The sequence below is a fragment of the Camelus bactrianus genome, chromosome 3 (genome assembly GCF_048773025.1).
Source record: "Camelus bactrianus isolate YW-2024 breed Bactrian camel chromosome 3, ASM4877302v1, whole genome shotgun sequence".
In the NCBI taxonomy this organism is placed as follows: domain Eukaryota; kingdom Metazoa; phylum Chordata; class Mammalia; order Artiodactyla; family Camelidae; genus Camelus; species Camelus bactrianus.
This window is the reverse complement of record NC_133541.1, coordinates 106,225,009-106,239,632: the sequence shown is the minus strand read 5'-3', so window position 1 is coordinate 106,239,632 and position 14,624 is coordinate 106,225,009. Positions and strand designations below refer to the sequence as shown.

At 34.9% G+C, this 14,624-nt stretch overlaps 1 protein-coding gene across 5 annotated transcripts in view; it reads right to left on the bottom strand.

Annotated features, from left to right (window-relative positions):
- The window catches only part of FBXO38 (F-box protein 38), a 51,058-nt gene that overhangs the window by 27,455 nt on the left and 8,979 nt on the right, over positions 1–14,624 (bottom strand). For 4 of the 5 annotated variants that reach the window (XM_045517474.2, XM_074360900.1, XM_074360902.1 and 1 more), the window contains exons 3-9: positions 11,177–11,310; positions 8,284–8,447; positions 7,911–8,076; positions 5,016–5,153; positions 3,669–3,806; positions 1,969–2,062; positions 815–945 (exon numbers count right to left, since the gene is read on the bottom strand). In XM_045517474.2, coding sequence (XP_045373430.2) covers positions 815–945; positions 1,969–2,062; positions 3,669–3,806; positions 5,016–5,153; positions 7,911–8,076; positions 8,284–8,447; positions 11,177–11,310 — 965 coding nt within the window. Of the gene's footprint in view, positions 1–814; positions 946–1,968; positions 2,063–3,668; positions 3,807–5,015; positions 5,154–7,910; positions 8,077–8,283; positions 8,448–11,176; positions 11,311–14,624 lie in introns of those variants that run through there. The other variant, XM_074360901.1, reaches the window with a different exon arrangement.

Below are 14,624 nucleotides of genomic sequence, written 5' to 3'. Positions count from 1 at the left end.
CAGTCATATTATTTAACCTGCACTGTCAAAGAAGAATTAAGCCTTCTTATGTTCTTCTACAATGCAAGTTAGAGCCAAAGGAAAAATGCCATCTCGTATGACAGTGAGAGTTTAACAAAGACTTGTTCTAAATCACATGGGTAAGAAACTAATTCTTGCAAAAATAAAAACATGCTGATGGTGGAAATGTTTTTGCATGTCTGACTAATGTTATGCTGTAAGAAAGTTTGAATAATGAATTGACATGCATTCAAACACAAAGGAATGAGTTCTCAATTGTAAATACATTCCAGAAAAGGCTGTCAACAAGCCTTCCAACAGCAATCATCATTAAATGAATACTGACCATTACGTGCTCACACTATCTGGAAAATCCAGAACCCAGCGGGCTTATTAAGGAAATGAAGAGCATGGGCAGGGAATGGGACCTCATCTGAGAGGACCATCAAAAGCTTCAAGAAGTGTGGCAGATCAAATTCAACAAATGGAACCAAGGATGACATTCTGTGAAAAAAATGAAGCAGAATGGGAAAGAAACTTGGGCAGCAAAGTGGAGACAATATCAAAAGTAGATAAGGATCTTTTTTGGGGCAGACTGTTAATCACCATTTTCTATAATATGCTAAAATCAGAGGCAATACAGGACCAAAAAAATCACTGGCACTTCAAGTTCAAATTTTTCAAGAAGTGAGAACAAGAGTTTAGGTTGTTTTGTACTCAAGAAAATAGTGGCACCTCCCAATTCAGGTTTCAGCTTGTCAATTAAGTTCCCTACAGCAATTCTAAGGGAATTAAATGGATAATTTATTCTTACTCTGCAGCAAAAACTCATCTACATATCCCAGATGAAGGGTTTCAAACTGGGGAAACTCCAACTCTGCCATCTTTAGGGCAGAGAAGACGCCGTCTTTGGTTAGGGATGGCTGGATCCGAACTTCATGTAACCTATAAACACAGAGATACATATCAGAGTAAAATGAAAGCCATCAGAATCAAAGATTCTTCCGAATGTAAGGCTTTGAAATAAGTTTATTTTACTGAAGTGTCAAATGCAAACAATTTTTCTCCCCTCCATTAAAAAGTATCAGAGATTATTTCCTTTAAAAGAATACTATATAAAGTGTCAGGACATCTTAGGCATACAATAAAGTTACAATAAATAACAATGAATTATACAATAATGATTTATCCTTTAATAATAATACATCCTTTCCAGTATTTTCTTAAGCCTGATTAAGTCAAGGTGAGAATCTGCATCTGGTATTTCTTTACAACATTTTTAGGCTAACTACTAAGTCCCATTTTAACAAAGAGTATAGCTCTATAGTAGGTAACAATACCTATCTACTTAAACTTAGATATAGTTTTGTTTTATTTATATTCTTAATGTTCTATTGATGGAAAGCAAGACTTCTTAAAACAAATTTAAAAATGATTATTTAATTTAAATGTCATAAAAGTAAAGCAGAGATAGACGTTTGATATACATAGAAAATAGGAAATGTGGCATAAAGTGATATGAAAGATAGGTTGAAAACATAAAGATGTTGAAGGTCAGGACTCTAAAAAGCTGACTTAAAATACTGATTTCTGAATAGCAAATATTACCACCCACTAACCAAAACAATTCAAAAAATCTTTCAAAGGTTGAGACAATGGTTCCTGAGAGGACTACAGACTCAGGGCAGCAATACGGACTTCTGTTGGACTCTCAGGCACCCAGATAATTGACTGCTTTTCTCTAATGAGAACAAGCCCTTTCAGAGCTTGTTGGGTCCGGAGTGCAGCTCACCTGGTCATCGGTTATAAAGGAAGACAACCACTAAGTGAGTCTAAACAATTCCTTTGCATTTTAAATCTGAACAAGGCATGATTAAACATCATATACATATTTCCCCCAATTTTTGTTAAACAGGGAAAAACATATATATTCCAAGACATAAGACACAATGTAAAGAGGAAACATACCTACGGGCAGCAGTGATGATGAGGTAACCAAGATCTACTTCAAGTGCATTTTTGCAAGCTCCCAAAACAATAGTGTGCAAATTTCTAAAACCACCTAGTAAAAGGAGAAAGGGAAAAAACAAAATGATACAAACTTCATTTGACCAGAGCACTGTCAGTAAAGCATTTACACACAATTAGAAGGTAATGCTTTGTTTAGGCATCATCATTTTAGTGCTTGTGTATCCCACTGTGGTTTTAATTTGCATTTCCCTACTGATTAGTGAAATCTGTCATTTTTATGTTTATTGGCCATTTAATTATCCTCTTTTGTGAAGTCTTTTCTATTCAAAATGTTTTCCCATTTTTCCTATTGGGTTTTCTGACCTTTTCTTAATAATTTTAGGAGTCCTTTATGTATTCTGGATACAAGCCCTTTGTCTGATATCGTATTACAAATAGCTTCTCCCATTCTATAGCCTGGCTTTTTAACTCTTAATAGTGCCTTTTGATGAACACAAAAATTTTAATTTAGCACAGTTTACCAACTTTTTTCTTTGTGGTAAGTGCTTTTTGGTACACTGTTTAAGAAATCTTTGCCTATCAAAGGTCAAGAAGACATGCTAACTTTTCTTTCAAAAACTTTTTTTTTTTACATTGGATCTATGATCCATCTGGAATTAACTTTTGTGTGAGGTACACTGGGTCCTTAAGTAAAATACAAGGGGAAGTCACTCTTAAATATTTATTAGGGAAGAAAAGTCTTGTTCCACTTTTAGGCCCCTTATACAAACTCTGCTTTTGGCAATTCTCTCCAGGTCTTCTCTCTAATGAATGATTCCACAGTAGTCATCTTTTCCCTTCTGACTTTATCCTATTAGCTACAGCCATGGAATAAAAATAATGCTGTTGATCTTGAGGGAACTTGCACCATCCCCTTAACACAATGTAATGAACACTTAGACCAGACTTGATTAACTGACAAAACGTCTAAAAATATACTGCATAGTCATATTTTAATGTATTAATGATAATGTCCATTTGTTACCAATGGTACTTGATGATTTTCCATTTGTATGCTGGATATCCAAAGTTATATTTTTAGTTCCCAGCTATGAATTATCTATATAGCTAAACTTGGTGTTTCTGTTGCAATGAGGAGATAACAGAATTCTATTACATATCACTTAAAATATAATTAACAAAGCTAAAGAGTAAAATGTTTTTTTCTTTTGAAAAGCCATTATCTGATGGATGGATCTAATATCCAACTTACAAACATGATAACATTTTATATACTATAAAGTATTAGACAAATGGTAAATTAACACTACCAATGCCTGAGTTCTTTTATAGACCTAAAGTGTCTAAGTCAAAAAACATCTCTCCTCAGCAAAAGGCACTAGGATATCTCCGTTCACATTTCTCAGAAAGATTCCAAATACAACATGAATTATTAACTAAGTACTAATATTTAAAAAGCCAGAAAACATGCCTTATCACTCTACTATTTATTTTGAGACTGCATAACATTGCATAAAAAGGAAATGAATATTAGCCCACACTCATGGTTACGTATTCTTCATCAAGTACATCAGATAGAAAGTGCAATTACTAACAAGTATTTTCTTTTAAAGACTCAGAGAAGAAGCTAAATAAAAGCTTAATGAATTTTCTACACTGATTTTTAAAATACTTTGTAACTAAAGAAAAATGAATACCTGATCTCCAACTGTCTTCAACTACATGTTGGATAAGGCCTCCAAGGAAAGGAACTCGAACCATTTCCAAATGTTCCAAGTTGCGGGCAGAGGCTAAGCCTGTTACTAAAGGGACATATTTCAAGGAGTTTGTGGGTCCTGGAGAAAAAAAATTTCAACGGAACAATGTAAACTGTCAAGATGAATTTTCAAATCAGTAACCGAAATGAATCTTATAAATAAATTCTACATCGGAAAATGACAGCCAAATGGTTGGCTCTCTGCAATTTATACTTCTCAATGGAAAAGAGAAAGTGTTAGTCTGTTAACCACATACTTATTCAGCTTCTGTTAACCATATATTTATTCAGCATAAGAATTTTTCAGTAATGTTGGAGAGATATTTAGTATTTTTGGTAGATTCCCTGAAGTCTCAATAATTTTGAGCTCAAAATAACTAAGGGGGAAAAGCCAAGCTGAAAATTTGATCTTTCACTCAAATAAATAGCTCAATGACTTAAACACCTCTCTACGTGACCAGTATTGTATTAGCTGTTACAGAAGATCACAAAAGATAGGATCCTATACATCAAACAGCTTGCAAATGACATGAACATAAAACTAACATGAATAATTATAAAGGGATAAAAAGGAAGAACATATCAAGTACAAAAATAAGATCTGATGTACTACATAAAAAAGAAAAAGGGGAAAGTAAATTGAAGAGGCAAAACTTGAAGAATGTATACAAGTAAAAAGAAGGAAGGAAGTGTCTACCTCCAGACATGGAAACAATAATAAAGAAAGACACTGAAGTGAAAACTGGTATGGTTGTTTGGGAACACCAAGTGGGCAGGCCTGACTGAAAGAAGGCATATCTTGAAAAGGAGTCAGAAATAATGATATCAAGAGGGGCTCTGGTCATCATGAACTCTGAAGCAGGACAGTTCTCACTTGACACACTAGGGGAACAGAAACACTGAAGGTTTCTGAACAGAAAACTAGTATCATAAAAGCAATGTTTTATGCTTTAAAGTCGATTAGGTCAGAGAACTATTTACATGCAGGATGATTAGGGGACCAGAGACAAAGAAAGTAAACAAAAATTTATTAAAACAATCCTATAAAAAGGTAAAAAGTTCCTATAAGGAATATGTAGATATTGTGACACTTTACTTTTTCTGCCAAGGGTCAAACACAAATCATATGTCTACTATCTTTAAAACAAAAGGTACATTTATCTTCATAAAGTAAGTTACAAAACATAAATAGTAACAGCACAATTTCATTTACAAATGTAGCTATGGAGTTTGCTTTAGGATATATTTAGAATTCTGTATGTATAATTCCACAACTATGTACCATTACCTGCACAGTTCCTCATGACGAAAGTTCGTAAGCTGATGCAAAGAAAATCTTTGAACGGCTGTGGTTTAGTGAGTCTTACCCACTTCATATAAAGGTGCCTTAGCATTGGGATACAAGGAATTTCAGGAACATTCACCCCTAAAGTATATATACAAAAAAAGAACAAACAAGAAAATAACTAAAAGACTCTGTATTCCGTGTATAACAATCTATTTTTCAAGTTGATGATGTATATCCTTCATGGATAGCTTCGTGAGAACAAATTACCCAAGTAAAGTCTATCAAGATAACTTATTTAAAATAGGCTTCAACAATTTAAGCAAACCATGAACAGACTACTTTGTTATTTCTTTAGAAAAGGTATATGAGAAGATAGGATTTTTAAAGTATTTCTACATTTTATACATAAGTTTTTCTTGTAACTCTACAATTTTCTACGATACATTTTTCCCAGTAGATGTAAAAGGAAAAAAGGTTACTAAAAGCAGAATTAACAAGATGGGGGAGGAATACACAAAACTACTATTTGACTACCAATGTCCACTGCCCCACCAGTGGGAAACTAAATTTCTCAGAACAAAGGCAGGCTAGCTGGCTTTAAATATCATTGTTTCTGGATGGTATCCAGAGACAGAGATTAAAACTGTTTCTATAAATTTCTGAGTCTTAAGAATTTGTAAATGTGTGGCAGAAGCCAGTCAGCATGAATGAGAAAGTGAGAAACTTGTCAGCTGTTTTAATATTTCAAATTGATAAAGGCATTTTATCCTTCTGATCACTAAATGGCTCACTACTACTAGGAATCATACCTGCAGAGAACCATGTCTGGAAGAAGGGGGATACAGAGTGGGAGGAAAAGTCCCGAGATATGGAAGAAGAAAGAAGATGGGTAACTTGAAAATTCTTATGGAAGGAAGCAGTTCAAGGAAGCTGCCCAAGAGTCTAAACATTGTAGACTAGGGAGAAGCCAAGGAAGTGACACAAGTCTCAGAGAAATCCAAGGATTCAGAGTGATGGCATTTAAAAAACAATAGCTGGCAAAACCAGTTTAATACAACTTTTAATCTTGAGTCAGCACACCCTGCTAGCAAAAGCAACTAGAAAAAGCAAAATCAAGAGTACTTGAATGGTTGGTTCTTTAAAAGCTAAATTCTGCAGAATGCTCCTACTATAAGGATTACTGCTTAACATAGTCCACCCAGAAAAGCATAGTTAGCTTTAGCTTTGAACTATGCATAAACACTGTATGGCAACAGATGGGAAGTAAAACTGGGGATTAGTCCAAAGGAAGAAAAGCAGAGGAAGTGAGGTACAAATTGAGACTCAAGACACAAAATTCACAAAGTTACATTTAACATCTACCATGATGGTGGTAGTTCTGATTAGGAAACCCAAAGTAGCAAGGGTGAGGCAGATCCAGACAAGACTGTTATACTCTATGCTCAATCCACATTTTACCCCAAATCCATTCTATAAACAAATGACACAATTACCTGTCTTCCCCAGCATGTTCATTAATTTACTATACACGTTTGTATCACCATCACAGTGTTAAACTGTTGAATTAATCAAATGAATTAATGCATTTCAACAAAATTTACCAAGGACTTATTATATTTGCAATGAACTATGGCAGGCATCATGGAAAATATAAAGATAAAAAAACACAGTCTCTGACATCACATACTATAAATTTTAGATATTATAGATTTTAGATATTACAGAATTCCTTTATTATCTGAAAATCCAAATTCAAACTAGATATCCAAGTCCTTAATCAGAACCACTTCTTGATCTTGTAAATGAAGGGTTGCTAGAGAACTTTACTCTTCTTCCATAATTGCGTACCTAAATCTTATTTAAGACCTACTTCTTATCATCCCTGTTGCTCTCCCTTCACCACTTGACCCAGTTTCAGAAATGCCCAGTTCTTTCAGGACCATCCCCAATACCTGAAATAATGCTTGGAACACAGCAGCTACTCAGTATGTATATTTTAAATAAAATGATGAAAAAATAGTAAAAGTCAGACTATAGTAAGAGGAGTATCTCCAAAGATGACAAATTAAATTTGAGAAAATATCCGTCTTTATCATTTTCTCAGGTTGAAATTATTGGGATACAATTTCAGAGGATATTTAGATGGAGAGTGCACACTGTGACCACTGCAAATAGGGTCTTTGAAATAAGATCACTTCTTCCTCATTTCTCAGGGAAAAAAAAGAAGTGGCAGTTTTCTATCGGCTCTGGGTTGAAGAACACAGGGGGATTTTCTGCTTGGAGAATATACATGTGAACTAAGAGCTATCCGTGATGTTTTTATTCTGCGGTGTTCTAGAGCTCAGCTGTATAATAAAACAGCCACTTGCTACATGTGGCTATTTGATAAATTAACATAAAATAAAATCAAATATAAAAATTTAGTTCCTCTGTTTCACTACCCACAGTGGGTACCATATGGAATAGGTCAAATACAGGACGTTTCCATCATCACAGAAAGCTGTAGGGAAGAACGCTCCTCTGGAGGGTAGGACAAGTACCAAGTGGTGGATACTGGAGAGCAAGGGCAGGATTTTGCCTCATTCAAAAAACAAAGCAAAACAAAAAACCCAACAATTTTTAAAACTATTAAAACTGTCTTCCAAACAGAGAACATATTGGTTGTGAAATAGTAATTCTCTCACCTACTGTATTCTACCTGCTGTATTCCCTCTCCCCCACCACCCAGGACTCTTTAATGAGAAATCTGAATTTTTATGCGAGTCTCACAAGCATTTCTTTTGCCACCATCAATCAGCAAAGCCATTTCTAAAATCCTCATTATTCCCTTTTGGTGAATATTCAGTTGTATGGCATTTCAAGGAGTCACAAGCAGCCCAAGAAACATGTACTCACCAACTAAATGTAAAGTTTGAATTTTGGCTCCTATAGGAATTTTCAGTTTATTTTCAGGAGGAATTGGAAATGCTCCATTACGATTACGAAATTTCCCCAAAATATGAACATGCGGCATATATGTCCAAATGGATTCTACCAATTCCAAATGAGAAGTTTCCACACCCTACAAAATAATGCCGAAGCAAGCATAAGAAAGGCTTTTAATTTAGCATCCAAGGCTTCTATTTCTGTATCATAAGATGCTAACTATGCAATGGAATTTAAGTTTGTTGTGGATGAAATTTGCAAGTGAGTGAACATGTTCTATCATTCTTTGAATTTAGTATTTTATCAATCAGTTGATGTCAAATGTTCAACCAGGTGCACTTACCACTAGGTTTGGGCATGCCTGCAAAGCTTCCAGAACTCCTGGAATGCTAAAAGCCTCATGGCCCCGTACCCTTCGCCTCTCAAGGTATCTAGGGTGAAGGCCATATAGCTGTTCAACATCTGGCATCTTCTTCAATAGTGTCAGAAAACTGGAATCTGTGAAGCCTGAGAAGTTCAGAAGCATTTAGAGCCAAGCTCATCTTTCTACTGGTCAATATTGAGCAGGCACTTATAATTTTCATCAAAAGTTAAAAGAACAACAAAAAAAGAGATTTCCTTTTTAAATTTTCATAAGGCTAACACTACAGCTGAACAAATGGTTAAACAAAAGAATTCCTTTAGTAACAGAGGAAATGTGTCAAACTCCACTTATTCTGAATCGATACTTTACAGCTGACACTTTTAATTTATTATTCTCTTTTTTGTTGTAGCTGCTGCTTTTAAGGCACAGAAATCTTCAGCCAGGAACAATATGCTTTTAACCCAGATAGCTTGGACCTACTTGACTGGTAAGTGAGGAAGTACCACCCACCTAACCACCATCCTCCTCCCCTAAAGGTGCTCTGGTCCATAAAACCTCTAGGCTCTACACAGCACACAACTAAAAAAATGAGTAAGATATGAGCCCCATCTCCAGGAAGCTCACAACTTTAACCTAAATCCCATCTCAAACTAGATTCTCTTAGTTTATCCATTTCCCAATAATTATTCTATCTTGTATTTAACTATCACTCTCATGACATTTTAGACAACTCATTCTCCTGAAAAAGACAGATGCAAGTTTGCTGAGAGAACTTAAGTGATCCAAAATGAGAGGATGCTGAGTGGACAGAAAACTATCGGGGTGTCCAGTTGTGTTTCACGGTGGGAATCAACTAGATGGGAAGAGAGAGACGGGTTACTTCCACCGCAGGAGCTGCCGGTGACGTAAGTGAGGAGAACAGGTCTCATACAGATGATACTTTATTACCTGGGGCTTTTTTGTTTTTAATGGAGGCTGTCAGAAAGCCAACTGTCTGCTCACTAATGACAAATGAAAATATTAATTTTCCAGAATAAAATTGAAGCCCCAAATCACATACTACAGTTTTCGAAAGTTGTTCTGCTTGTACAAGGCTAGCCTAGGTATGTTAACTTCAGAATCACAAAAATGAAGAGTAAGAAGGGACCTCAAAGACTACCTGGCCTAATTATAGTAACAGTTCTTACTGTTGTCTTGTACAGCAACTTTACTCACTGAGCCATTCAGTGTGTTAACCATTTTACATGTTTTCTTATCTATTCTCACAACCCAGTGAAAAAGGTTATCACAAATGTAAAAAATGAACTTGACCTCTGTCAATGTCCATCCTCTTTTGTTGTACATTACACATTACCTCTTACCAAAGAATGTGTAACGCTCCACCTTCTTTACAAAGATGGTGTGAGAGTACGGTTCAAACATATGTAAACCATAAAGTGCTATACAAAAACCTTAGTTAGCATTACTGTGTAGAGAATCAGAGTTTAAACTCCAGAGACTAGACCAAGGTGGCATTAGCAAAGCAGGGTTAGTGAGATCTTATTCTAGCCAAAGACTGTTTGCCTTGACTCTCTCACATTTGTTGCAGGGATGGGAAGCCTTGGGCTCACAGGTATTTATCACAGTCTAAAAGAAATCAGCAATGTGTAGACAAATTCTTTTCTAATTTGATAGGGGCAGAGATTTTAATTGAGATACTGTACCACACGGGAGCTCTGCTATCTTGTCTCTTTATGTAGTGCATTAACCCCATCTCCACAATTCCTACTGGCCTAACCTCTATTAAAAGTAAATCTAATAATGAGAAATGACAGTCATTTTCACAGTACCCTACTTTTTTTCTGTCTTGCTATAAATAATCACTCTCTGGAACATGATAAATCCTTCTCTCTTAGGATCGTTTCTTTTAAGTATCTGAATGCAAATATGGTCCGCCTCCCACCAAGCTAAGTTCTAGCCTCAAGACTTTGCAATGGTCTTCACAAAAAGATACAGTGATAAACTCTGGTCAACACAGTAGAACAGAACAAGACAATTATCTCCCTAGCCCTTCACTTCTATTAAGGCCCCATCCCTCCTTGGCTAGCCCCACAGCTTCATCACACTTTCATCAACAATATTCAGGATATGAATATTGTTGATAAAAGGCAGTAAAAAACAAAAGACATTCAAAATTGCTAAACGACAGTAACTAAAGGGCACCGATTAACAAATTGGTATTAACTGAAAAGAAGCCTGATTAGCCATTAAATATTAATGTTTCCCTTTCAAGTATGCTCTGCTTAACTAAAGTCATCAACTTTCTTTTCTGGTGGTCTTTTTAACTGAAGTCCATTTGTTGTGGTTAGACCACTACCTCGGAGTTCTTCATCTGCAAGGCCAATGCATTATTTGAGAAATCTCCAAGACCTAGTATAGGCCTTTTAAAAGTGCTAGAGAAATGAAAGTTCCAAAAGTACAATTTCTGTGGTCCACAACTAGAGCAGCTTTACAAAAATTAAAAAATATTTTTTAACCAAAAGGTGCCATTAAGGGGTACAGGAAAACTATGAAAACTTGCATCGTGTTAGAAAGGGCACTTTGTCTAACATGGCAGATATATATTTAATCAATCAAGGGTCAATAAGTAATCTCCAATCGTGTATTTGTGAAACAGACTAATGTAGCTTCTTATGGAGCAGGAAATGAAAAGAGACCACTAAAACAGGTAAAATGTATTTTATCAACCTAAATAATTTAGATAAAATCCAGCCTCCCTACCTACAAGATGCCTTAGACTGCCTATTCCAAGACAACAAGGAGCTTTTGATTGAAACATTATTATCAGTTTCCATTAGGGCTCCCCTGTACATTACAGGCTAAATCCACTTACCACTTGGCATGTACTCCCACCACCGCCCTGCACAGAGATCCACAACCCTCACAACTCTCAGATATAGGGTTACTGCTTCCTTTAGCTTCCGAGAAAGACATTCCATACACATGATATCCTGCAGAGGGAGGTACCTTTGTGAGAAAAAGAAACTCATATTTATCAAATGGGTAAGTACTTCCTCTCACTGACAGGTTATTTTTTTCCTTCCTCCAATCTCCCACCCCTCGAATGAAATAAGACATTAGGAATATTCACATATTTTTAAGACTAATATGCATATATAGCTTTTTACTTAAAAAAATGAATCAGCAAATACTCAAGCATCTAAATAAAGTAGTGAGCTCGCTCCACAGAGCAGTTGATACATCCTGCTTTTCTCCTTTTAAGTTTTTACCAACAAAGAAAATAAAAAAAAAAAAAAAGGAAGGAAAAAATTTCAGTATATTTCAAGGCATGAGGCTAAGGAAACGTACAAAATATCAGAGAGAACTGATCAATCTGAACCTAACCAATATTATTTCATAGCTTTTATAGAATCCATTTCCTACCATGGCTAAAGAAGAATTCCTCTGCTCCTGTTCAACACCACCCAGAAACTCTATTATTTTCTTCATCAACAAATATGTACACTAAGTTTATATACTACACATTTTTTCCTAGATCTTTTACCTTTTAATCACATACTCTTATTAATAAAAGTATTGCATAAGCATTAAGTGAAAACACTCATCTGATTTACAATTTCCTCTTTTCCCACATCCCATTATCTCTTCCCTCCTGAAACTTTTCAACTACTTTTGTTCTGTTTTCAGTAATACCAATATATATTCTGAAAGATAGAAAATCTCATCTCTCTTTCTTAACACACCTCCAGGCATAACCTAGATTAAATTTTTTTTTTTTTAAAGGCAAAAGCTACACTTTCTTGACTCGGTATTGTGTCACTGTTTCCGCAATTTTGCAAGCTAAGTTGTTTTCTTGTTTGCAACACAGCCCTCCCCCAGTCCTTTTTCTTCCCTTCTCTGTTCTGCTGTGTTCTCCACCCCTCTGGCGATCAGTTGACTTTGGCCAATGGAAGGCAGGGCAAAGGCTTTCAGCTAGTCCCCTAGCTGAACTAAATTCCTGAACATCCTTTATTGGTACCCTTAACCTTAACTACACCTCTCTAAATAATCCATTTATTAAATTATCTTCAGATTCCAGCCAAGTATAGCTTCTTTCCTGCTAGAACCCTCATTGATACAGTGGATGCTATTATTATTTCACTTTACAAGTGGTAAAATTGGCTCAGGAAAGTTAACCAGTAAAAAGTCAACAGCTAGGTAAGAGAGAAAGAGGAGGGATGTCAACAGGTGGGTCTGTCTAATTCCTAAAAATTAAGCTAATTCTAAAGGGAAGACCAAGTATGCCTGCTGAATATTTCTCTGCTCCATTCTCTTCTACTTCTGGCCCCCCTGCTTTTTCCTTTAAAACTATTTAAATAAAGAGAATAAAGTCACATCAAATTTTCTACCAAAAAAAAAAGCATTACTGCTAACTTAATTTATATTTTCCATAACTTAGACATAAGTAGGATAATTTTCAGAAACTACAGGACTACACATTTTATAAACAATGAAAAATATTGAATTTGTTTTCTAAATAGTTTTGCCATTAAAACATTGCTTACCCAAATCATTGATTTTTATCCAAAGTATCTGCCTGAGTTAATATTATACCCCCTTGAAATATAAGTATCAGTAATCTTACGAAGATTATTTTATATCATATTTGCCCTTAGAAAACAAAATATATTTTTACTTCAAAGATAAGGCAAATGAAATATATTTTAGAAAAGATATGTTTAACGTATGGCAGGTACAGCAAAGATTAGGTTTCTTTTAAGGAAGCTGTAGTTTTTCTTGTTTCATGAAAACATGCTAAATAGTTACTACAAGACTACAAAATGATTCCTCAAATAAAAACTTCAGAAGCCTAAAAATAAATGTTTATTTTTAGAATAAGCATCTCATACCAAATTCAAGTAGGCAGCTTAGGTCACAGCTCTCCTTCCCTTCTGCCCATCTGCTGCATGCTTTTCCTTTATTACCAGGGTGACATCCTTCTACTTGACCCCACCCCTTCTATTTGAATATTCTATTTGAACTGCAAAATCTGATCTACTCTCAATTTAAAATATGGTCAAATTTGTTCAGGAATATGTCCTACCATTAGTTAGCAAACATCTACTCACATCCCTAGAAACAATTTTACCTATGCTTTCTTCTAGAAGAATTTTAATAGCTTCACTGTTTAATTCACTGATAAGTTTATAATTCAGTTTTCAGATATGAGATAAGAACATGCTTTTATTATTTTCTTCAAATGTTTTTAGGTTGTGAATTCATCACTGAATAATTCACTCAGTTTTTCCTCATTGATGTGACTACCAATTTTATCATAAACTAGGTCCCCATGTATATTTGAATCTACATAAGGAGCCTACACATGTTTATGTTTTACCCAAATGTCTGGCAAGATATCTTCTTCAGTACCAAATCTTTAATTATTGTATAATTTTAGAATACATTTGAACATCTGGTAGAGTTAGATTCTTTTTCTGAAAAATTTTGGCTACAGACTTTTTTTTTGCCAGATGAACTCTGGTATCCTGTTATGTTAAAAAAAATTCTGTTCTTTTAATTGGGCCTTCTATTTTCAGATGGAACTGAAACAAAACTACATTGTGTTACAGAATAACAAACTGCAGAAGATAGAAGCTAAAAATTTATACTAGAAAAGAAAAACAAAGTGCAGTGGTTCCCTAAAGTAAGTCTCTGTATCTATTCTAAAACATTAATCTGCAGATATTCAGTAATTTTTTAAAAATGCAAAATGTTTCTAGGTACTTCATGTATGGAAATATCCCCAAGGTAAATAATGTAAAACAACAGAAAATCCAGATGCTTAGAAAAGTTAATTGTATTATGTAAGAGAAAAATTAGAGGCAATTCAGATCAAAGAACATAAGAAAAAAGGTGAAAAGGTAATTACTGTGTCATAGTCAGTGGGATAGAAAGTGGTGACTAAAATGATACCTGTGATGTAGCAATGTGAAAAAGGGCACAACACAGTCATAACCATTAACACTTACCAAGCATTTATGCCATGCAGTGTATTAAGTGCTTTAAAAGCATTGTCTCACTGAACCCTTATAATTACATCTGTATATCTACCACTGGTCCAGTGAGAGATTCAAACTCCAGTCTCTCCCTCTAGACACAAAGTATGTTAAGATTTGTTTATTCGAGTGGATAATGAAAGAAGAGAGTAGGGGAAATTGGAATGACAGCTTTTTTGGTTGTTTTTGTTTCTGTTTTTTTTTAATAGTAGTTGTACTACAGTTTAGATAAAAACAATTTAAAAAGATTTTGAAAGAAGTTTATCTCAAAACAACTTTAATATG